Source organism: Sciurus vulgaris, assembly GCF_902686455.1.
Source record: "Sciurus vulgaris genome assembly, chromosome: 5".
In the NCBI taxonomy this organism is placed as follows: Eukaryota; Metazoa; Chordata; class Mammalia; order Rodentia; family Sciuridae; genus Sciurus; species Sciurus vulgaris.
Window position 1 is genome coordinate 62,460,931 of NC_136465.1, and position 26,852 is coordinate 62,487,782.

The window sequence follows — 26,852 nt, forward strand, 5'->3', positions numbered from 1 at the left end:
CGAATACACTTTCTACTCAGCAGCACATGGATCCTTCTCTAAAATAGACCACATTTTATGCCACAAAGCTAATGTTAGCAAATACAAGAAGATAAAGACACTACCTGGTATTCTATCACATCAAAATGGATTAAAATTAGAAATAAATGAAAGAGTAAAAAACAGAAACTACTCCAATCCCTGGAGATTAAACAATATGCTATTATATGATGAATGGATAACAGAAGATATTAGGAAGGAAATTAAAAAATTCTTAGAGGTAAATGAGAACAAAGAAACATATCAAAATCTCTGGGACACTATGAAAGCAGTACTTACAAGAAAATTTATTTTATGGAGCACATTCAATAAAAGAAGTAAAAATCAACAAATAAACTACCTAACACTACAGCTCAAAGCCCTAGAAAAAGAAGAACAGACCAGCACCAAAAGTAGTAGAAGACAGAAAATAGTTAAACTCAGAGCTGAAATCAATGAAATTGAAACAAAAGAAATAATACAAAAAAATTGACAAAATAAATAGTTGGTTCTTTGAAAAAATAAACAAAATTGATAAACCTTTAGCCACACTTACAAAGAGAAGATGAGAGAAAACCCAAATCACTAAAATTCGGAAGGAACAAGGAAATATCACAACAGACATGAGTGAAATACAAAACATAATTAGAAGCTATTTTGAAAATCTATACTCCAACAAAATAGAAAATTGCGAAGACATCAACAGGTTTCTAGGGACATATGAATTGCCTAAACTGAACAAGGAGGACATACACAATTTAAATAGATCAATTTCAAGTAATGAAATAGAAGTCATCAAAAGTCTACCAACAAAGAAAAGTCCGGGACCAAATGGGTTCTCAGCCGAGTTCTACAACACCTTTAAAGAAGAGCTCATTCCAATACTTCTCAAAGTATTCCATGAAATAGAAGAGGAGGGAACCCTCCCAAACTCATTTTATGAAGCCAGTATCACCCTGATACCTAAACCAGACAGAGAAACATCGAGGAAAGAAAATTTGAGACCAATATCCTTAATGAACATCGACGCAAAAATTCTCAACAAAATTTTAGGAAATCACATACAAAAACATATTAAAAAGAAAGTGCACCATGATCAAGTGGGTTTCATCCCAGGGATGCAAGGTTGGTTCAACATCAGGAAATCAATAAATGTAATTCACCATATCAATAGACTTAAACTTAAGAATCATATGATTATTTCAATAGACTCAGAAAAAGCATTTGATAAAATACAGTACCCCTTCATGCTCAAAACACTAGGAAAAATAGGAATAGTTGGAACATTCTTTAACGTTGTAAAGGCCATCATGCTAAGCCCATGACTAATATCATTCTTTTTTTTTTTTATTGTAAACAAATGGGATACATGTTGTTTCTCTGTTTGTACATGGACAGCCACATCAATGTTCATAGCTGCTCAATTCACAATAGCCAGACTGTGGAACCAACCAATATCATTCTAAATGGTGAAAAACTGAAAGCATTCCCCCTAAAAACTGGAACAAGGCAGGGATGCCCCCTTTCACCACTTCTATTCAATATCGTCCTTGAAACTCTAGCCAGAGCAATTAGACAGACCAAAGAAATTAAAGGGATATGAATAGGAAAAGAAGAACTCAAACTATCCCTATTTGCTGATGATACGATTATATACTTAGAGGAAACAGGAAATTCTACCAGAAAACTTTTAGAACTCATAAGTGAATTCAGTAAAGTAGAAGGATATAAGATCAATGCTCATAAATCTAATGCATTTTTATACATAAGTATGAATCTTTGGAAAGAAAAATTAGGAAAACTACCCCATTCACAATAGGTTCGAAAAAATTAAATACTTGGGAATTAATCTCACAAAAGAGGTGAAAGACCTCTACAATGAGAACTACAGAACACTAAAGAAGAAATTAAAGAAAACCTTAGAAGATGGAAAGATCTCCCATGTTCTTGGATAGGAAGAATTAATATTGTCAAAATGGCCATACTACCAAAAGTGCTATACAGATTCAATGCAATTCCAATTAAAATCCCAATGATGTACCTTACAGAAATAGGAAGCAATCATGAAATTCATCTGGAAGAATAAGAAACCCAGAATAGCTAAAGCAATCTTTCGCAGGAAAAATGAAGCTGGGGGTATCGCAATACCAGAACTTCAACTATACTACAAAGTAATAGTAACAAAAACGGCATGGTATTGGTACCAAAATAGAAAGGTAGATCAATGGTACAGAATAGAGGACACAGACACAAACCCAAATAAATACAATTTTCTCATACTAGACAAAGGGGCCAAAAATATGCAATGGTGAAAAGATAGCCTCTTCAACAAATGGTGCTGAGAAAATTGGAAATCCATATGCAATAGAATGAAACTAAACCCCTATCTCTCACCATGCATGAAACTAAACTCAAAATGGATTAAGGACCTTGAAATCAGACCAGCGACCCTGCAGATTATGGAAGAAAAAGTAGGTCCAGATCTTCAACATGTTGGCTTAGGACCAGACTTCCTCAACAGGACTCCCATAGCACAAGAAATAAAAGCAAGAATCAATAACTGGGATAGATTCAAACTAAAAAGCTTTCTCTCAGCAAAGGAAACTATCAGCAATGCAAAGAAAGAGCCTACAGAGTGGGAGAAAATCTTTGCCAATCATACTTCAGATAGAGCACTAATCTCCAGAATCTATAAAGAACTCAAAAAACTCTACACCAAGAATACAAATAACCCAATTGACAAATGGGCTAAGGAAATGAACAGACACTTCACAGAAGAAGATCTACAAGCAATCAACAAACATGTAAAAATGTTCCACATCTCTAGTAATAAGAGAAATGCAAATCAAAACTACCCTAAGATTTCATCTCACCCCAATTAGAATGGCAATTATCAAGAACACAAGCAACAATAGGTGTTGGCAAGGATGTGGGGAAAAAGGTACACTCATACATTGCTGGTGGGGCTGCAAATTAGTGCAGCCACTCAGGAAAGCAGTGTGGAGATTCCTTAGAAAACTTGGAATGGACCTACCATTTGACCCAGCTATCCCACTCCTTGGCCTATACCCAAAGGACTTAAAATCAGCATACTACAGAGATACAGCCACATCAATGTTCATAGCTGCTCAATTCACAATAGCCAGATTGTGGAACCAACCTAGATGCCCTTCAGTTGATGAATGGATAAAGAAAATGTGGCATATATATACAATGGAATATTACTCCGCCATGAAGAATGATAAAATCATGGCATTTGCAGGCAAATGGATGAAATTGGAGGATATCATGTTAAGTGAGATAAGCCAATCTCAGAAAACTAAAGGACGAATGATCTCGCTGATAAGCGGATGAGGACATATAAGGAGGGGGTAAGAGGGGTTAGCGTTAGGGTTAGGGTTAGGGTTAGGGAGGGGGGCAAGAATGGAGGAAGGAAGGACTGCACAGAGGGTAAAGAGGGGTGGGAGGGTGGGGGGAAGGGAAAAATAACAGGATGAATCAAACAACATTACCCTATGTAAACTTATGATTACACAAATTTTTTTAAAAATTATATTACAAAAAAAATGGAAACAATCCAAATATTTATCAACAGGTAAATGGACAGATCACAACATATCCATATAATGTAATCTACTTGATAATAAAAGGAATTAGCTATTAATAAATGTTAATGTATACATAAATCTCAAAATAATTATGCTGCATTATCTAAACCAGACTAAAAAGAGCACAGATGTATGGCTGACTCTTGTTTATATACATTTTAGAAAATGCAAACTAATTAATAGTGACAGCAGATCAATGGCTACTTGATGACTAGAGTGGGGAAGGCAGGGACAGGAAGGAATGGATTAAAAAAGGTATAAGTAAACTTTGCATGTAATGGATATGTTCATTATATAAATTGTGATGAGGATTTTGTAGGTATATAAATACATCAAACTTATCTAGTTATATATTTTCAGAAGGTAAAATTTATTATATATAAATTATATCTCAATAAAGTTAATTAAAATGTTTTTAAAAACAAAACAGATGTTCATGAATGACTATTATAACAATGTTTTAATTAGCTTTATGATTCACAGCACAAAACCAAAAATATCCTAGAAATCCATCAATGAGGAAACGTAAAAAACAAACTATTTTTTTTGTAGAATGAAATATAACTCAGAATTTTTAAAACTATTTTGTTTTTTTAGTTGTAGATGTACACAATGCCTTTATTTTATTTATTTATGTGATGCTGAGAATCAAACCCAGTGCCTCATACATTTGAGGCAAGTGCTCTATCGCTGACCTACAACCCCAGCCCTAATTCAGAAATTTTTTTAAAACACTACTGCCACATGTAACAATATAAAGGAAATCACAAGAACATTATGCTGATTGAAAAAATGTTACACAAGAGTTCATATTGTGTGATTCCAAATTCAGGAAACTCTAAAGAAGATAAAATTAAACTGTGGTAGGAAAAATTAGAACAGTGCTTTGCCCCAGGATACAAGATGAGAAAGACTGACTAGGAAGGGACATGAAGGAACCTTCCAGATTAACAGTAACATTCTATTATCTTGATGGGGTTTGGGTTACTCAGTAAATATACATGTATATGAATGTATATTCATATATACATATATTAATATATACACGTTTTTATGTATATCTGAGATGATATTCTTCTTAGGAATTAATCATGATAGAAATAGTGAGACAAGAAGACCTAGAATCCAGTCCCTTTTCAACCATAAATTCATTGAGTGGCAAATGATTTACCTCTGGGCTTCAGTTTTCTCATCTGTAAAATGAGACAAATCTAGATACTCTCGAAGTTCTCTTTCAAAATCAAAATTTGATAATTCATTGCTAATCTAAGAACTAAGAATAACAGATATCTTTAAGTTTTGAAGATTTTAAAGTTAATAATTCTTCAAATGAACTATAAAAAAAGACATCTTAAAATCATGGTCATTTTACTCATGGATTCAATAAATTTTGTGTGTGTACAAAATATCACAGAAAACTGACATGATTAGAAATCATATAAATTACTCACAATTTAATATCTTCAAGAACATTTTTTGATTGTGCTGATCCAAGAAAACAGGCTGGAATGTTGGACATTCTATAAGAAGAAAGACAAATATTCTGGACCAATGTATACACTACAAATATCAACATCATTCTTAAGTGAGAAGGAATTTAAAAAATATAATAACATGTTACACTTCATTTGAAATCTCCCTTTTTGTGGTGGGACTAAATTGGTACAACCACTATGGAAATCAGTATGGAAGTTCCTCAAAAGACTAGGCATGCCTGTAATTACAGTGGTGAGGGAGGCTGACAGGAGGACCCCAAGTTCAAAGCCAGTCTCAACAACAGTGAGGCACTCAGTGAGACCCTGTCTCTAAATAAAATACAAAATAGGGCTGGGGATGTGGCTCAGTGATTAAGTGCCTCTGAGTTCAATCCCCACTATCGCACTCCACCAAAAAAAAAGAAAAAAAAAAAAAAGCTAGGCACGGAACCACCATTTGACCCACTATACTACTCCTCAGCATTTATCCTTAAGAATTAAAGTCATCATACTATAATGATATATATACACACCCATTTTTATAGCAGCAAAATTGATAATAGCCAAATTATGGAACTATCAATGGATAAAGAAAATGTGGCATACATACAAATGAACTCATGTCATTTACAAGAAAGTGGATAGAACTAGAGACCATTAAGGTAAGCAAAGTAAGTCAAATTCAGATCAAGGGTCATATGTTTTCTCCCATATGTAGAAGCTAGAGAAAAAAAGGAAAAGAAAGGTGGGGGCAGATCTCATGAAAATCAAAGGGAGATCAGTAGTTGAAAAGGACAAAGGGGTGAGAGGAGAGGAGGGAGGGGGAAGTGCTAGGGAGTGATACTGGACAAATTATATTGTTACATTGTGTGCATGTATAAATATGTAACAACAGATCCCATCATTATGACAACTATAATGCATCAATAAATAATGTAGAAAAAAAGATATATTAGGCTTTTTAAAACTTAAAAACCAAAAGGAAATCTCCCTTTTTGTATCTCACTAACTTGATAAAGTTTCTCAAGGGCCACATCAGAAAGCAGTTGTTAAAGCGAGTCTTTAAAAAAGACTGAAAGCTCAGGTTGAAGAAGATGGGAAGGTTTTCATAGATTAAAAAATATACTTCTACATACTTACTTCATACCAAGCTAAAGAATATGGGTAACAGAACTAGAAAAGAATTTTGAAATAGTCAATAGTAAACTGGCATAATGTAATAATGCTTTTTCAGAAAGTTTTAGCAGAGCCACCTAATAGCCTTGAATTACAGAGAACTCAATGAAGAAAATCAAGGCTGGAGATGAAAGCTCAGTGGTGGAGCTTGTTCCTTAAAAAAAGATAAGCTCTTCTTCCAAAGTGTCATTTCACTTATTAGTAATAAAGATAGGAAGCCAGGCATGGTGGCACACACCTGTAATCCCAACAGCTCAGGAAGCTGAGGCAGGAGGATCAAGAGTCCAAAGTCAGCTTCAGCAAAAAGTGAGGTGCTAAGCAACTCAGTAACACCCTGTCTCTAAATAAAATACAAAACACAACAGGGATGTAGCATAGTAGTCAAGTGCCCCCAAGTTCAATCCCTGGTACCCCAAAAATAAATAAATAAATAAAAATAAAGCAAGCACTTTTAGAAATGCATTAGTGTGAACTAAATTTTAACATACATGATAAATCAGAGTTCTTCTCATAGAATAAAAGAAGAGGGCAATGATGTGGCAATGCAAACATTACTTACTCCAGCTGGAGCACTTGGTCTTCCATCAAAGAAATAAGAGGTGAGATGACAATGCCAATCTTGCCCATGTAAACAGGTGGGTACTGGAAACACAAACTTTTTCCGTATCCTTAAAATAAAAATAATACATTCACAGAAATTAAAATAAATCCTTGAAACTTTAATTTTCTTCTTATAATACACTTGTATAGCTGAATGGTAAGTATTAACATTCCATCTTCCTCAGACTGTTCATGCATAAATTTGAGCATCTATCCCCTGTACCCAGTCTTATATATTTTACAGCAGTTTTATTTGTATTTTGAGAGTTTAGTGAGAAATTAAACATTTTTAAACCTTCCAAGTTTTATTTTTTAAAGGATAGTTTACTCGCTTAGTATAACTTACCAGTTGCCATGACAACAACATTATCTCTTCTTTCTTCCAATACAGAATGAATAACTTTCCACTGAACCCTTGAAGGTAAAAAGCATAAAGCTATATTATTAATAAGAAATTCAATGGATAAGTTAAAACCTATTAAATTTTTTACTTCTGTTAATAAAATTTCTTTTATAGTTTTGAGCTTCATGTATAAATATGTTCAAAACCTGGAGCTTTAAAACAAAGAACTTCATTTGATCAACTTCCCATTCAAGCTGACTGAAGAACCACAAGTTTCCATTTGGTATATGTATTAAATTTTGTTACATATATACAAAATATAAAATAAACTCCAAGCTTTATACTAGATAGTCAAAAAAATCAATGCTTAAAACAAATGTTTCAGGTTTAAAACGACAGAACTTCATGGTGATAGTGTTGTCTATCTTAATAAAGACTTATGTTATATGGATGTGGGTGTGTACACTTGAGATTTGCAAACATACATTGAAGGTTTATACACTCCCTTATATGTAAATTTCACACCAAAAACTGTAAATAAATACTATATCAAAGATTTATACTCTGAAGTACTTTGGGAGTATAATGGTGTCCACAGTTGACCCTGAGACACATTTTAAAACTTAGATGGAGTAATGAATGGATAGAGAGATGGATAAATAGATATGTGATAAAACAACTAAAGTGTTAACTGTAGAATCTAGGTGGTGGATATGCACATGTCCACAGTAGTAGTAGTAATAACAATAATAATCCTTTCAACTTACTGTATCTTAGAAATTTTTCTTAGGAAAATGTCAAGGGAAAAAACAATTGGAGAGCTGGTCTTCTGCTATGCTGATAATGACCTATTCTTATCTAAGTGCTAGTTACACAGGGTACCCAGTTCATCAAAATTCACTGATCTGGAGCTGGAGTTGTAGCTCAGTAGTAGAGCACTTGCCTAGCATCTGTGAGGCACTGGGTTCGATCCTCAGCACCACATTAAATAAATAAATAAATAAATAAATAAATAAATAAATAAATAAATAAATAAATAAATCGTGTCCATCTACGACTAAAAAAAATTTTAATATAATTCACTGATCTGTACACCTATGTGTACTTTTCTGTATGTAGGATATATTTAAATAAAAATCTTTTAAGGAAAAAAATGCTTCAATAGATTCTTCTGCAAATTCTCAAAACTGGAAGAATACAGTCCACATTTTTATACTCTTAATACTTTTATTCAAATTTACTTATTCTCACTTTTATTCATCTTTTTATTTGCAAAAATGTGCCTGTTAGATGTGAATACATTTGAGTATATTAAAACAGATAAAACTGCCACTGTTCTTTAAACTATTGTCTTATGAACTTCTATTACATTAGCATACTATGGAAAATACGATGCACAAAAAAGGCACACAGATATTTATTTAATGGAAAAAATCAGCATTAAATGAAATTTCACTTTTTAATATATTTAAGCTAGTTTCTAAACAGAAGCATTCAGTTAAAACAAAAATTATTTTTCCTTACTTATAAAACCAATTTTCAGAAATAAGTTTTATATAAATACTACATTGAAATAATTGTATAGTTACGTATAAGAAATATAGTGTGGCATGCATGACTACAGAGAAGTTGTGCTGGTACTGTTAAATGAATGGGTTATTTACCTTTTCGTTCTTTGTGAAGAAAATACTAAGTATTTCACTTAGTTAATTGAGAGTATACTCACGGTTTAAAACTGTTATGGCCAAAGTAGGTCTTGAGGCAAATAATATGCTTTGCATGGGGTTCTGGCAGTAAAAGATCTTAAAATAAAACAAAATGGGCATTTATGTTCAAATAGAAATATATTAAATAAGAGGAAGAAGGAGTTTATTTCATTGGTTTCTTTTAAAGAATACAGTAGTAGGTTTCAGAGGTTACTTTTTAATTTCAACCCAGTTTGGTCCTCTGGGTATCAGTGATGACTCCAGGTGAACATCTGATTACTACTGAAGTATTAGAATTTTGTTGTGGTTCAGCCTCTACTAGCACTGCAAAAAAACTGATGTTTTGGAATCAGCTAAATTTCTAACATCTAGAATTCACCATAACAAGAAATATATCAATCCATAATTTATAATATAATTAACTTATAATTAATGGTAATCAGAAATTACACTAGTGTCACAATGAAGTCTACAGATAAAATAAAAATTTAGTTACCTAAAACTCAATCTAATTACCCAAATTTAGTTAACCTACATCTAAACAAAAACCAATTTAGTTAGGTAAACTTAACTACCTATCTGATCAAAATTCTCACTGCACAGTACAATGGAGTTATGTTATTTCTACCCAAGTGACTTTCACCATCTATCCTTTGGCTGAAAAACTCATGTGTGACCAAGAAAGCTCAAAACAATCAAGATAATTTATTACTAAAAAATTTAAAGTTATTTTACTTCTTGACTTTAACAATTGTAGATAGAAAACGAAACAGATTTGGAAAAAGTATGCCTGTATGTAATACAAGAAAACAGAGGAAAACATGTATCAACATACTCATATATACTTTCCACCTACAAAATATTTTTAAAATTTTCATGTATCAGTGATGAAGCCTAAGTCTTGTAAGAGTCCTACTTTATGAGAATAACCAAAATTTCCCAAAATTAATATGATTATTTACACTTACACAGAAAGTTCATTTAATACATTCTTTACTATAGTTAACATACAGTCAGGTGAAAATAAGTCCATTTTGTTCCTTTACATTGTCCTATTTATTTAATTAATAAGTTCCTGAAGAACAATGCTACATTTCCATGCATGTGACTTACAATGATCTTTAATATAAGTAATTAGTAAATAATTCTGACCATCATTAAGACATAGACAAAAAATATAATTCAGGATGAAAAAGGTGAATATATAATTGACCACATTCACTGAATGACACAACACTTCTATTCCATTTTTATAAAGAGTAAGACTGCTTTATGGAGACAAGAGCACTAAGGAATTTAATACCAACTTTATAGGTTATAGCAAGTTTATAGTTACTTTGTGACAGTAACCATATATCACAAAGTCCCTGACCTCCAGAACACTTAAAACCTATACTCTAAATTGAACACAGTGGTGTGGATCAGAAGAGTTAAAGAAAACACTTTTCAGTGCTTACCCTTTTCTTCTTCCTCTTCAATAACCTCATTTTTATCTTCATCTTCTTCTTCAGTAGGAATTCTCAGATTTCTTTCCATTTCTAAGCATTTAGAATGAATTGGTTCTACCATGCCACTATTTAGGTTTTCTAAAGACTGAAAGTTTAAAAGAAATTTTAAAAGCAAAACCACTGACAGTATCATATCTTTTTCATCAAACACAAAGAAGTATTATTAACAGAGCCTACAATTTTGTTCAAAGCTGGCAGATGTGCAAGGAATAGCACAAAAGAACATGTGTGCTTCTCTATAAATATGTGCCTAAGAATGTTTTCCAAGGCACAAGGCCAAAGATGGAATACTTCCAGCATAAACAAGGTTCATTAATAGCATACAATGAACTGCCCCTAGGGAAATCTACCATAAATTTTAAATTTGGATAATTTTAAACACTTTTTCTTTGTTGTATTTCAATGTTTTCAATTCCGAAGCAGTAAATATGGATTTCAATGCTATTTTTGTGATAAGTTTCTCTACATCATATGTCAGTCATTCTTATTAAGTAAGGATAAGATTTAAACCATAAGCAAACAATGAACATGTTTTTGCAATTATCAAAACAAAAAAAGAAACCAAGACTAAAATAATTTTAGAAAACAATATTACATATGTGAAAAAAATTATTTGGTTTTATTCTGGTTCCATAATATCTAATTTTTCCCCTAAATAAAGATTATCTACTTCAAGAATATTAGGATATTTCAAAATTATGTCATGAAAGTTTTTACAAAGAAGTGATATGGAAGACCATGAAACCACCATTCTCATTTTATGTTTTTATTAAAACTTCCATTTATTATTATTTTTTATAATTTTGACTAAAGGACTTTCATAGACCATATAAAGGTACACAGAAATATGAATCAAAAAACATTATAATCTAATGTTACATAATTAGTAGTGATTTCATTGTTGTGGAAGCTGGTTTAGAATCAGGTAGTAGTTTACTTAAGTGTCCTTTAAAAAGAATAGGTAACTTTTCCAAAATTTAAAACATACCTTAAGCATCTCCATTTCTAAATCTTCATCACTTTCAATTACATAAGATGAATCTTTTTCATTATCATTGGGAGATAAATGCTTTAAAAAAAGTATTTCAAATATTAATTTCCAGATTTTAACCATCCTTCCTAAAAAATAAAGTTACCATATGCTAGATAATTTTAGATATCTTCCTCTTCTCTACTAAACAAATGTATTTAAAAGGGGAGAAGGAGGAATGACCAAAAGAAAAGAATCAAAAAGGGAAAAAAAGAAACACAGCAAGATAGACGAGTTAGATAAACATACATGAAATAAAATTCCTGCTCTAAATAAGAATACAAACTTCAACTATGGTTAAACAATGTCAAACTGTCTCTCCCAAACATTTTAAGTACAAGAAACTCTTCACAGTGCTGAAAAACCATACAAGCCAAGAACAGTAATTATCCTTTTATATCTACTGATTAGAAAAAAAAAGATACAGAAGCTAATATACTATGATTGTGGTATCTCTAAATAAATCAGTAAATTTCCAAGAAAATCTACACATATTTGAAAAAGTATCCAGTTATTTACTTGGTCTGCTGTTGCAGTTTGGATATGAGGAATCTTTATAATAATTTGGCAATCCCCAATAAATCAAGTGTTCAAAAACTCACAAAAGAATATAGAAAAACACCCCCAAAATGCATATTTAAGCTATAAGGAAGAAAAATATAGTCTTAATTAATGTGCTAGTTTTAAGTTAAAAAAAAAAAGACTTTAAGTTTTTTACTAAGAGATAAAAGTTCTTTTACTTTTTAAACAGGGTCTTGAATGAATAATTGAAAAAACTGAATGAACGAATGAATAAAGGAAAAACTGCTAATAATTATACAATAAAATTATAATTGGCTTAAAAAATAAAGTCATGAAATATCATCATAATTCTATAGGATATGAAAAATATCAGTTTAGAGTATATATCCAGAGGCTAGGGTTGTGGCTCAGTGGTAGAGTACTTGCCAAGGATTTTTGAGGCACTGGGTTCGATTCTCCGCACCACATGTAAAAAATAAATAAAATAAAGGTTCATCAATGACTAAAAATTTTTTTTTTTAAAATAAAGTATATATCTAAAAAGAAATTTCTAGAAAATTAAAGGGTAAGATAGATGTAGCAAAAGATGGTATTACCCAATGGAGGAATCTACTTTACAAATGATTGAAATGAGAATATTTGAAAAGCAATTTTAAAACAAAATAGATCTATATAATAATAGAAATGATTATTATTGAAGTTACCAAAACAATTTCTCCAATGTCATTCCATTAGAAAAATGAGAGTCGTATTAGAAAGTTTTCAAAAGTTAAAATTTTCTTACAAAAAATGTATAAAATTCCAGAGAATATGAACTTCTTAATTAATTTGTAAACTAATGAAAAACAAATGAGAAATTAAGGGGGGAAAATATAAGTTACTGACTCTACAGATGACAGCAAAGGCATGTCAAGCAAAAACATAAGACCCCCAGCACCACAAAAAAAAAAAAAAAAGATATTTACTAAAAACTTATAGCAGGTAAAGAAATTCTATATGAGGTAAAAACTACCCAAAAGTCAAATTTCATAAAGTAAACACTAGCAGATACGTAAAGAATTCACAAAAATTAGATACCTATTATATAAAAAAATAAGAAGAAAAAAAGCATAAGAAATTATAAAATAGGAAATTACAACAAATGTCTATTGATACGATAAATTTTTTCTACTATACAATGCTATTTATTATACTAAGTCCAGGGCAACAAGCTATGGTTCACAAACCAAATACAGCCCAATGTTTGCATATAAAGTTTTATTAAAAAACAGAAGGCACATTTGTTTATATTTGTCTATGGCCACAGTGACACTACAAAACTGTCTCTGTGGAAAAACTGAGTAGCTGCAACAGAGACTGTATGATCCATAAAGTCTAAAATATTTGCTAGGTGTCCCTTCACAGAAAAATGTCAGACAACCCCTATAATGAATAGAAAACAAAGTGTTTTCTCTTTATTTAGTACCTCAGCAGATAGGTAAGAAACATCTTTACGAGGAGATTTTTCCTGAGCCTGCTGTTCCAAAATTTTGAGTTCATGATCCGTAATATCTAATGACATCAAACAAGTTCTTTCCATGTTTTCTTTTAATTTATTGTCTTCTATTTCATCTTTAAATCCATCTTCTTGCTTTACTTCATTTCCAAGTACATCTTCTCCATCATGTTTAACTAAATTATCAAGTGCTATATCCCATGGCTCATCTTTAACTTTAGTTAAAATTTTATGTTCTCTAATTTGTTTCTGTTGTTCTCCACCAACAGTTGAATCCTCCAATGATAATAAATTAAAATTATTGCTGGACTTCAATTCAGTCTCAGTGTTAGTAGAACCAAATATCATCTTCCTCAGTGAACACAGATTTTCTGAAATATTCTTCAAAATTATAGAAACCCTAAAACATTTTTAAAGAAAGATTATTCAATTTCAATTGTAATAACTATACTGGAAAGTTTTAAAGCTTTCTAAACTGATCTTCTGCTAGAAGACCCACTGGATAAAAGTTGCTCTTCATTCCCTAGTGCCCATGTGATTATAGGTGATAGACACTCTAGCACAGTTAGGTACTTTTGCATCTAACAATTGACTTGTATGCTAATAGTGAGCAGTGTTTCTGTTCAACTTGTTTATATCATCTATACTTATTTGGTGGGGGAAGGGTAACTAATTTAATTAATCATAAAGTAAAATCAATGATACATGACCACATAAAAGAAAAACTATTTCATTAAATTCTGAGTTGAACACATGGAAAGACCTAGCAAATTTCTTTTTAAAAAGAAAAAAAGTTCTCTGATAAACTATAGTCAAATAAAAATAAAAATTTGGAGGAAAATTTGCAGGACTGTACACTCAGATTGCTTCAAGCATCTTAATTTTCCACTCCATTTTAAAGAAACTGAAATGAGAAAAATGTATCCTTTGTTCAGATATACTCTGAAGAACTCCAACAGGAGGTCTATAAATAAAGAAAAAGTCTTGGTATATACCAAAAAATTGGGAACAAATATATTAATATGTGCTAAAAGCAAACTTTCATGATCCTGTTTTATAGTTAACTTTTTCAACTTACTGATCAATTACTAGTCCCAAATGCAACGCCTAATAGTGTTTATGCTGCCATTTTAAAATGATACTGTTTTGCATTTTCAAAATTCTCAAAACTGAACACATATTCTTTGAAATACAGAAGAAAAATTTCCCACCAGTATGCAAGTAACAAGTGAGAAAATACAGATAAGATGTATATTAACTGAGTTTAACTAAATTGCAGTTGCTAACATACAACATTTTAACTATTTGACTATATTATCACCAAACTTGAGTAATTAGAATGGAAAACCACTATTAGAGTGTAAAAGTAGGTACATCTTTGCTTTTTAGTTGTAGGTCTTATTAAAGTAATTTTTAGATACTTCATAAAAGTAGAAATTAATTAATGGGAGTATGATAAGAGAGACATATTTTACCATGTAATTAGTGCTTTTGTATGTCTTCTAATTTTTCAGTGTTTAAAAATCAATAATAAAATCCAACATGCCTTTTAAATTTTTATTAAGGATTCAAATAAAAATTTGCTCTTTTATGAGAACCAACTGTCAAAGTGCTAAGTTGTTTCAGGAGTTATTTCTACACTGAAAATTGTATCATTAATAGCACTTCAAAGCTGGACACAAGCTTGTAAGCAAAGTCTACATTAACACAAAATCGAGAGCAAAATTAAATTCAAAAACTAAAAACACTGATTTTAACATTCTAAAATTCTCTAAATCTTATAAAGAATATTGAGCATTTTATACAACTATAAATAATATTTAGCATTATACACAGTTATTCAAATTGAAGAACTGTCTGAGTTTAGTAGGAACAGTTATGTAACACAGTTTAATTGTTAAATGCACAGGATTTTTATAGTTTTTTCTATTCCTTCATAGATTGCTAGCTGTCAGTTCTAGCTGCAGTCATGTGCATACCATACTTTATTCATATCATTGTCATTTTAACTAGATATCCAAGCCTGTCAGACGGAATCTATAAACAAAAAACAAATGTACTCTGAATGTGGCTTATTCACTCCACTGGAAATGCAGAAAGTGAGCACATAGCAGGTATTTTGGCTGCTGAGAGGCCTTTTTTGCTCCCTCCAAGTTCAGAAGTATAATCTAAGTAAGTTATGTTTTACTGTAGACATATAACAAAGAACATGAAATAAGAGATTTGATTAGTTCTTGTTTTGACACTAAAACTTTATAAGACCCAGTATTTCTTATTCAAGTTTTAAGAAAATCTATTTAGCTTTGCTGTTATGAAGAAAAGCACTAAGCATATGCAATTTACCCTAAGTATATATTTCATATGCCAGTACAAAAACCTGAAAGGCATATAAAAAAATCACATAAAAGATTATTTTTCTAATTTTATAGAAAAAATGTAAAAATGAGAAAGAAATGGCTTTAGTGGTTTCTTACCCATTTAAAAGTTATATCTTTTGGAGATTCTCTGTTACCTAAAAAACCACCAAAACTACTACTTAGGGGAAAAAATGACTTTGAAAAAGCTGAATTTCTATGCTGTATTCTTTAACCTCTTAATCAAAATCTATCACAAATCTCATCCAAATAAGAATACAGTAACACTGCACTTACCCCATGTCAAATATTTTCTATTTCAACTAAGTGCTTCACATTCTACAAAATATCTTTGCCCACGAATTACATTATTACATTGTTCACCATTCAAGAACATTCCTGCTCAGCAATTCAGACCTAAGCAAGGTTTGGTTCCAAAATGATTTAGCAACATAGCACCTGGAGTCTAAGGTCTATGAATCTGTGTAGAATATTCCATCAAGTACCTTGGCTTATCTAGTGATTTTGCTACAAAACAATTTTTAAAATTTGTATGCCTTCTGTTCTAATTGTCTACCAATTCGGTAAGAGTCTTAAATAATAATCAGATAATAACCTATTGATAACAATGAAGCTATTAAGTATAAAACTTGCTTTTATTTAAAAATTTCAAGTGAACAAACTATAAATATCATTAAAAATATGCTCATAAATATAATTATGAAAAGAAGTTCATAACCAAAAAAAGATAACTTTCGCTCAAGTATTTCCCTTAATATGTGCATATTGTTTTGCTTTAATTAAAAACACAAATGTAATGTCAAAAATCCAATGTTTCTCAAAATAGCCTAAAAGAAGTCAGAAAATCCTTAGACATTTGGATGTATGAATCTACCTTAATGAAGAGTTAATTCTTCATATATAGGAGTAAGAACAAATGTAATTGATAAAAACATATTTAACCTCTGTGCATTTTCCAATTTTCTACAACCGTCAGGAAAATGTTTAACCAGATCCATCATGTCCTCAGATATTGAAATCAACTGTTTCTTCATTCCACCAGGTAGGATTTTCTCCTCTAGGGAAAAATAAAAATCAGTATTAATTTTCAAATTACAAAGCAGAGATATTTATTCATCTACTTCATTAAGTAGTTAGAGCTCATGTTTTCATATTCTTTCCCTAAATGAATTCCAATAAAAAACTTCTTTATTTACTCTCCAAATCATCTCCCTTGGCTTCCCTTTAAAATTTTTGCTGTTTAAATTTTAGAATAAATTCAAAGTGATGTGTATTTATATATACTACAACCTAAGGTCATTGACCTAGAAAGAAGGAGAAGGCAGAAATGAGAATGTGGGCTCATCTGCACTATTTCTAAATCAGAAATTCATACAGCCACATGTGAGTTGTTACTTGATACAGTTTGATAAACATAATATAATCTAACTCCTCGTTGCCCTCACTACCAGTCATAACCAAAATAAAATGCAAGACCTTGTAATCAGTGATCATGTTCCAAATTCGCAATTTCATTAAATCTCATTCTCCATCGATACCAAATCTCAGTCCTCCTGTCCCCAAACCTTTCCTTTCTTAGCATTTTTTTCATCACCACTTCCCTTGTCCTTCAAAAAGTCTAGCTGTAAAGCATATGACATTGGGTTGTATAACCTGTTATTCCTGATTACTACAATTATCCTATCATCTCAAAATCACATGCTTTTATTTGTTGATTTTAACACCTGGTTCATGAACTGTCTTTCCCTCCACAATTATTCCTGGGTGATTTCAGCATTCACAGAGATGGTCCATCCAAAAGTGTGGCTTTTTCCATTCCCTGACATCTCCATTTCCAACAGTTCTTTCCTCAACTGACCTCAGCCACCTATTCCCATAAATATATCCTTGACCTTGTAATTGCCAATAAAATCACCATTTCACAAGTGCAAGTACACATCAATAAAACATAAAAAAGCTCAATTATAAGTATTCTATCCATGAACACTGACATGCCTACCTTTCTTTCCCTCCAATTTTTTTGACAATTTCAGAACCAAATTTATTGATCCTACCACCTTTTCCTATCCATTATTCTCCTAGTCCCACTCCATTGTCTTACTTTCTTTTCTTACTCCCATTTTAGTAATCATTCCTGTGATGCATAGACTCAACAACTTTATTCTCCCCCTCAATGGTATTTATCTGGCAAAACCCCTACTCTAATTAAATCCAGTTTTTTTGTTTTGTTTTTTACCTATACCCAAGCAGAAGAATATAGATAAAAATAAAACACAACGAGAATAACTCATTTCACTTTAAATTCCTGGCACAGATCTATAGTTCCCACTGGAAAGACGATTATTTGACACGTTTTTCTTTCTCTTTGAGCCTCCAACACCCGCTTATTCCTCCTTTTACTCAAGAAACAGCTTCACCTCTAATTTCACTAATAGAAACAATAAGAGAACTACCTCATCCTCCTACTTTCCAAACCTTATATTGTTTTGTATTCATTTCTCTATTTCCATTTACAGCAAAAATCCTTAAAAGAATTGTCCATACTCACTGTCTCAAATTTTCTCCATTTTTTCCTAAGCTAACTCCAATTAATCTTTCACCCCCATCAGTAGAGCAAAGCTGCCTACTGGAAATGTTAGTGATGGCCTCTACTTTATTAAACCTAACTGTTAACCCTGAATCCTCACCTCACTCAAACTCAGAGATTTAAAACAGCTGAAAACTTCCTCCTATTTAAAACAGCTTCACCTGACTTCTGAACGCTCCTATACTTCTTGCTTCATTAGTACCCCTTCTCAGTTCTCTTTGCGGCTCTCTTATCTTCCTGACCTAAGTGTTGGAGTGTCCTTGATGTCAATACCTCTTCTCTTCTTTATTTCATTCAAACTAAAAAGCTTTTTCTCAGCAAAGGATACTATCAGCAATGTGAAGAGAGAGCCTACAGAGTGGGAGAAAATCTTTGCCACTCATACTTCAGATAGAGCACTAATTTCCAGAATATATAAAGAACTCAAAAAACTCTACACCAAGAATACAAATAACCCAATCAACACTTAAGATCCCATTCCTTAGATTTAATTACTCCTTTATTCACATTAATATGATTCCAACCATATAATTCCACTACTCAACTCTTGCTATGGTTATGACACCTTCATGTTATCAAAGCCTCGAGATCCTTTTCTTCTTTAATAGCACATGTCCCAAATGACCACTGTCTCTCTTTTGTCACCCAGTACACTAAAGCTACTATAGTAAAAGGCTACAAACATTGCCATATTGCCAAATCTAATGATTAACTCTAGGTATCAGTTCCTCAAACTCTACAGAATTTAACAGTTGATAACATCCTCCTACTTAGAACATATTCTTCACTCGAATTTCTCCCTGTCTGTGATAACTCCTGTGGTGTTCCCTTCTCTACACAAACATTAAAGACCAAGTGTTCTTTATAGCTTAGTCCCAATTCTTTATCTCTAACTCACAATGTCCTCTGATACAGCCTACATATCTAAGTGCCTATAAGCTACCTCCCCTTTGTATCTTAGAAGTTTCTCTCCTTTAACATCTTAATCCTACCATGACTCCTCATCCCCAAGCCTTGCTCTTCTTCCACAATGTTTTTCATCTCTACTGTTTGTGCCAACAACACAGGAATGGTCTTTGACACTGGCCTCTCATCCTTCTCTCAAACTCTGTTGATAACACTGATCTATTAAATGTAGTTTGAAGCTATACACATCACTCAATACAAAGAACCGGTAAGTTAACATTACCTCTCACTTGGGTTTACTCTCATAGCCTCCCAAAAGGTCTTCACACTGTGACTCTCGCCTTCTATGATCCACTTTCTACTTTATAGCTCAAATTTTGTTTTGATCTGCTTTGTTTTGAAACAATGCATTTCACTCCTGTGTTTAAAACACTCAATAGCTTCAATTGCTCTTGGGAGGAAATGTGAACTCCTTAACATAGCCTTTCTTCTTTCCTTTTTCTGCTTCTCCTATATTACTCGCCCTGTCAAACTCAATGGTTCTCTATACCAAACTACTTTTAATTGCTCACAACAGCATATCTCTGACCTCTGAAACTCTGCACCTGCTGTTTCCTGTGTCTACAACACTTTTCCCTTACTCTTCAGCTAGCTAATCCTGCTCATATTTAAGGTCTTGCCTTAAACATCACTTTCTCCAGGAAATATCTTTGAATACCTCAAAATACACACATCATGTTGGCACTCAAAAAGTTCTGGATTTCAGAGCCTTCCATATTTCAGATTAGAGAAGTTCAATCTGCATTAAAAACTCTCTCTACCACTGCATATAGGGGCTTTAAATATTTTGTCCCTTTTAGTGCTCACAACTATTCTGAGATAGATATTTGCTATTATCCAAATTCCAAACATAGGGAAACAGATATATCCCAGGTCACATGACTGGGATTCAACCACTGGTCTACATAACACAAAAGCTGCCTGCTCATCCATTTCACGTAACTCTTTCTGCAGTCACTGACCTATCACAACATCTGACAAGGGCACTTAAGTTGAGTGAAGAAAAGCAGCAGAAAAAATATGGCAATTTAAACCAGAAAAACATATAGCAACTTAAACATTTTAAAGTATTATATATATAAAGCATTTTAAATAGTTATAGCAATCTCCAGCCTGGAGAAAAGCTTTTTGCCTCACTGATATTATCAAACCCACAAACCCCAACTCTAAAAGCTAATGTATAGCAATGCTACAAAACAAAAGTGCTCTACCACAAGTAACATACCAAAAACTCTAATCTTTGACCTTGATAGATCTCACCTTCACATTAACACCGCACAGACATTTGAAAGTTCTAATATTGCAAAATACTTTTGAAATATATGAATACTGTCTTTTTTGGAGCTAAATCTCATAAGAGCAAATTCACCTTATATCATTTAAAATCATAACATACCTTTACTTATAGCAAACATGTGCACAGCATTACCCAAAATTTCTAATTTTTGATAAATAATGAGACCAGCCTAAGGAAAAGAGAAAAATAATGAGCAGGTTAAAGATTATCAAAATAAAGGTATATGTCACATCCTTATAAATCCAAAAGAGTGATATCCAGAGCACCTGGAATACTGAATTCAACCTCCTATGTTACACAAATGTCTTCATTTAATCACCATTCAATTTGTAAGAATAGAGAAAATAACCTGCCTTGGCCTTAAAATATGAATTTTCATTTATTAACACTCACTATTACAAGCAGGTATCATATGACTTATAAATGTAATTGAACAAAATACATTCTAGTAAGAGAAATCACCTTTGATTACAGATATCTACTTTCTTCCATTTCGTTAAATCAGCTGAGAATGTTAATGTATGAGCAGTTCTCTTCTGAGCATGGTTAACAGGAATCGTCAAGTAACACTGATTTTTTTTTAATACATAGATATTATTTTATTTATTTTTTATTTTCTTTTTTTATTGTAAACAAATGGGATACATGTTGTTTCTCTGTTTGTACATGAAGTCAAGGCATACCATTTGTGTAATCATAAATTTACATAGGGTAATGTTGTTTGATTCATGTAACACTGATTTTTCACGAATGAAGATGCTACAGAATTTTTGGTAGTTTGAAAAAGTATTGTAATTTTTCGAAAGGAAAAGTATCACCCTATTACCCTGACAAAAAAAAAATTATTTTTCAGGTTACAAATTAAAGAAGTTTACATTCCTAAAAATAGATGAAAAATGGAAAACAAATTCATCAAAAAATTAAAGTATGAATTAGGGAAAAATATTCCTTGTGCAACAAAATATATTCCTCATATTAAACACATACACACAAATAGTACTATCTATAAAGATAAGCTCAGATTTGGTTATATATAAATTTGTACTTATAAAAACATATCTAACAGAAGCAGTGAGTTAAACTTAGAGGCAATTTTTCTAAATTTTTGCCACAGTTTAAATACAAATATAAGAAATAAAGCTAGTTTCAATATAGAAATTTCCTTATACTTTTTCTTATTCTGAATTGCTTATCAAATACATCATCAATACCATTTATGCTTTCTGAGCCTGAGCTTATTAGACCTTCATGATTTCAGCAAGTTTCACATTACTTTTACATACAAATTGGACATGATTTTGGCTTCATGACAATGAAAATAATGAGCACTGAGTAATTTATTAACTGATAATTGTTAATTAATACCAAGAATTGTTTCACTTCATGAAAGCATTCTTAATGCCCAACTGTATTAAGTATCTTAGTAGAATTTATGCCATTTCCACAATAAAGTTTTTCTAAAGTAATTTATGCTAAGGTTTAAAAAATATGTAATAACCTAAAAATCTTTAAGTACGTACATAAGCATCAGTGGCTGCATACAGTTTCTGGTCCTCAGTGAGAGGAAAATTACTCCAATTGCTACAGCGGATAGACTTGTCTTTCAGAAGTTGTTTACCTAAAAGGTGTTTAACCAGACCATTGAGGCTCCAGGTCTCTATACATTTCAGCTAGAAGTAATAAAAAAGCAACATAGCAAAAATTACTTTTTTCTATTGTCAGATACTCCTAAATACTATCACATGACCAGACTACAAATAAAACTGAAAGTCTTATGCCAAAATACAATCCTCGGTAAATTTTCTGTCACTAAACACCTCATTTGTGGTCTACAGTAAAATAATTTAACTCTGGAATCTTGCCAATGCAGATTTTGAAATTCTTAGATTTTGTAAGTATTATTCATGGAAAAATAAGCTGAATAGTTTAGTAGGCTTTCCACATCCCAGTCAAATATGAGAATTTAATTTAATGACTTCATTAATAAAATATGTGAAATACAGGAAGTGGAATTAGTGGTCAAACTTCCACTCAGAGAATTATATCACAATAGCTACCTCATACTCTCCCTTTAAAAAAAAAAAAAGGCACTAGTACAAATACTTTAAAAACTTAAATTTGCAAATACAGGAAATAAAGTCAAACAGTATCAAGAATTAGGGATAAGGAAGACAGGAAACTTGCTTAAAGAAACTAAGTATAGGTCAAAACGGATTAAAATTGGTTTTCATTATGGTACATTCACTCAGAATTTCTGTACTGATACAAAAATAGTTTATAGCTTAAGTTTATTTTTTTAAAAAAACAAGATAACATTCAGAGAGAAAACTACAGTATCATCTTGTTTATGAAAATGATACACTTATTATTTCTACCTTTTCATTGGCAACATCTGTCAACTCCACAAAACTCTTCAATTTGATGTCAAAGTCACGTAGAAGTTTCCACTGATCTCCTTCAATTCCTACACCTGCCTTTTTAATTGCTTTATTTTCAAGCAGCATTTTTAATCCCTGGGGAAAAACTATAACATTTTATTTCCATAAGTTCTATTAAGTATGATGGATTTAATCTCTATTTCTTACATGTCATTTGTATTTTTAAATTGTGTTTATGTTAAGTTTAATTCAGAAACACACTTTATGTATTTCTCTTGCCTAAATCAAAAACTCCTGATTAATAAATAATAAGAAAAAATAAAACTGGATTGAGCAGAGGGGAGTTAGGGGAGGGAAGGGTGTGGGGCTGAGAAGGATGGTGAAATGAGATGGACAATACCCTACGTACATATATGATTGCATTAACAGTGTGACTGTATCATGTACAACCAGAGAAATGAGAAGTTGTGCTCCATTTGTGTATAATGAGTTGAACTGCAGTCTGCTGTCATATATAACTAATTAGAGAACAAATTTTAAAAAGTGATATATATACATATATTCATTCATTCAATGGGAATTTTATTCAGTCATAAACAAAAATGAAATTTTATCATTTGCAGGAAAATGGATGGAACTGAGCAAAATAAGCCAGACTTAGAGGCTCAAGCATCGTATGTTTTTCTCTCATATATAGAAGCTAGAGAGGAAAAAGGAAAAGTGGAGGCAAGGGATCTCATGAAAATCAAAGGGAGATCAGTATAGGAAAGGGACCAGAGGTTAGAGTTGGGGAGGGAGTGGGGAATTCTAGGGAGTAATATTGGCCAAATGTTATCGTTATATTGTGTGCATGTATGAATATGTAACAATAAATCCTATCACTATGTACAACCATAATGCAACAATTAAAAATGTGGGGGAAAAAAAGAAAAGAAAAAATGAGTTTGAATACTCTGCTAGAACCAACAGTATATTCTTGGTCATTCAGACCCTTTAAACTTCATTTCTCTCTTCTTTAAAACAGGAAAAACACCAATGCTTCACAGGATGCTATGAAAATTAAATAAAACAGGGAATATGAGTGAATCAGATGGAAACTAAATACTTAAATAAATGTAAGATGATGAGAGAAGTAACAGGTAATGAAAGAATTTAACTTTACAGGGATAGAGTCAACATATTATAATTATCAACAATATAAAAATGAAACCAAAAGAGATAACCAACCTGCCATAGAAGAAATGTGAAACAAGTAACATTTGCTCTCAGATACACACAATTGAATTAGTGCAACTCTGCTTAGTTTCCCTTTATTGTACACTGGTGGCCATTCCATATCAAATCCTATCACATCTCCATCAGACAGATTCATGCTTTGGGGAGGGGGGCAAGAAGAATAGTGTAAGTTAATTGCATTAATTTTAAACAACTGCAGACCTTAAAAACTAAATGACAAAAACTAAAAGACAAACCATGGAATGGCGGAAGATATCTGTGACATAAACAACTGATAATGACTAGTCAAAAAATATTAAAAGTTCCTCAAAATATTATTAAGAAGCCAGGCATGGTGGTACACCCTATAATTCCAGTGATTTAGGAGGCTAAAGTGGGAGGATCACAAGTTGTAGCCCAGCCTCAGTAACATAGTAAGGCCCTAAGCAACTTATTAGAGGTTGTCTCAAAACAAAAAATAAAAGGTGCTAGTGCAGTTCAGTGGTAAAACGCCTCTGGAAAGTAAGGAAGAAAGGAGGGAGGGAGGGATGGAGGAAAAAGACAAATAATCTAGCAGAAAAGTGGAGGAAAACAGTAACAGGCAACTCCCAAAAGGAAATCCAAATGGCCAATAAATCAAATTATTATGTGAAGACACCAATTTTCTCTACTCTTTCACATGTATCTGACTGGCAAAAATTAAAGGTTCACAGTATCAAGTGCTAAGACAGACATATATATGGGTGAGAATGTTCATTAATGAACATTTATTGGTAAAATTCTCTTGGAAAAAAAACATTGGCAATATCTAATTGAAAATGTATAAACACTATGACCTGGCTATTTTCCTTACAAATATATGAAATTATTACATATATACAAAGAGATAAACATGTTTAACAATGTTAATTGCAACATTGTTCCTACTGGCATAAAATTGGAAATTGAAGTTCTGTCAGAGAAGGCACAAATTATATCATACTGAAACAATGAAATATCATATAATCATATAAAAGTTAAATGGAACTACACAGATCAACATGAAAAGTTCTCAAAAACATGTTGACTAAAAAATACAAATAGTACACATGCAGTTTGACATCATTTTTACATGTTTTTAAATGGACAAAATAATATGAGGATATAAAATCATAAAGTAATATAAAAACCATTGAGGAAATGCTGAACACTGAACTCATGATAGATGTTATCTCAAAGGGCACTATAAACTGTACCCTGCCTCAACTCTGCTAAACTGGTTCCCTTATCTGACCTCATACAACAGTTCTGTATCTGTGCACTGTCTTTCTCCTTGGTACTGCCTCCTTGAAACCCTGTGGCTACCTTGGCTGTCTTAATCCTTTCTTAGTTTTACTGTAACCTATGTATATCATTTTGTGAAGTAGAATATGTGACTTGAGAGTTACAGATTATTAGTAATTAAGATTGAAGGAAGGAAGGGAGGCAGGGAAGAAGAAATAAAATGAAATAAAAAAACTTGGTGATTACGTTGGTCCTGGCACCAAATTAACCCTAGGTATTTTCAGTGAATTAAAATCAGTAAAAGTGATGCAGCTTGTAAATTGATTCAATAACAATAATCTGTGGAAAGACACAATGTGCCTGGTCTATGTTAATAGCATAGTTCTAATAGCATAGCTCACTAAGGACAAGGAAGAAAAATCCAGGGAGAGAGCGAGGAAGAAAAATCCAGGGAGAGAGCGATGAGATGGGGAGACAGGGCTCTGAAAGAGACAGTAACTCAATTGGAAGTTGTAGGGCAGCTTTCTGGAGAGAAGGGTGTGAGGCAGGAAAAGAGCTCCAGAAGTATTTCTAGGGCATCTTTGAGTCTTTGTAAAATACCAAGACAAGCATGCATAGACAAACTATCAGCCTACGCAAGAAACTACTAGTGGACTATAAACTAAACAAATTCTAGGTATTAGAGTTAAAAGACCTTAAGTTCTGAGAAGTCACAGTAGAAATTCTTGGTTACCTGGGGCAATTAGCAAAGACTCCAGAACCTGGGACAATTAGCAAAGACTCCAGAAGAATCATACCTTTTCATGGGGTTAAATTACCCATAAGAATTAGAGGCTCTAATAAAGCTTAAAATTAATCCTTAAAATATAAAGCTGAGGGCTTGGGTTGAGCTCAGTGGTAGAGCATTTGTCTAGCACATGTGAGGCACTGGGCTTGATTCTCAGCACCACATAAAAATAAATAAAAGGTATTATGTTCATCTATAACTAAAAATATTAATATATATGTATATAAAGCTGATCTTTAAGTAACTTAACTATCTGACAAACAAAACTCCTTTCTTTGAAAGACAACAAAATTCAACAAGGTAAAATAATCACAATCTCTAATAAAAACAAATTAAAAGTCATGAGAAGAAACAGGAAAATGTTTTCATAACCAGGAGACTCAATAGGGGGAAAAAAAAAAGCTACAATAATGAAATTAAGAGATAAGAACATTAAAACTGCTATTATAAATATGCTAAATATATTCAAGAATTTTTTAAAAAATGAATATGATGAGACCTAA

The 26,852-nt window shown here is 32.0% G+C and overlaps 1 protein-coding gene across 6 annotated transcripts in view; it reads right to left on the reverse strand.

The window, feature by feature from the left end:
* The window catches only part of WRN (WRN RecQ like helicase), a 132,674-nt gene that overhangs the window by 98,455 nt on the left and 7,367 nt on the right, over positions 1-26,852 (reverse strand). For 5 of the 6 annotated variants that reach the window (XR_013763849.1, XM_079140208.1, XM_079140207.1 and 2 more), the window contains exons 3-14: positions 24,312-24,457; positions 23,082-23,230; positions 22,227-22,376; positions 20,806-20,875; positions 16,799-16,913; positions 13,452-13,881; positions 11,423-11,503; positions 10,384-10,519; positions 8,947-9,022; positions 7,224-7,291; positions 6,837-6,945; positions 5,078-5,146 (exon numbers count right to left, since the gene is read on the reverse strand). Coding sequence is in view for 5 of the 6 variants with exons in the window: in XM_079140208.1 (XP_078996334.1) it covers positions 5,078-5,146; positions 6,837-6,945; positions 7,224-7,291; positions 8,947-9,022; positions 10,384-10,519; positions 11,423-11,503; positions 13,452-13,881; positions 16,799-16,913; positions 20,806-20,875; positions 22,227-22,376; positions 23,082-23,230; positions 24,312-24,457 (1,599 nt within the window). In the remaining variant the exon portion in view is untranslated. Of the gene's footprint in view, positions 1-5,077; positions 5,147-6,836; positions 6,946-7,223; positions 7,292-8,946; positions 9,023-10,383; positions 10,520-11,422; positions 11,504-13,451; positions 13,882-16,798; positions 16,914-20,805; positions 20,876-22,226; positions 22,377-23,081; positions 23,231-24,311; positions 24,458-26,852 lie in introns of those variants that run through there. The other variant, XM_079140210.1, reaches the window with a different exon arrangement.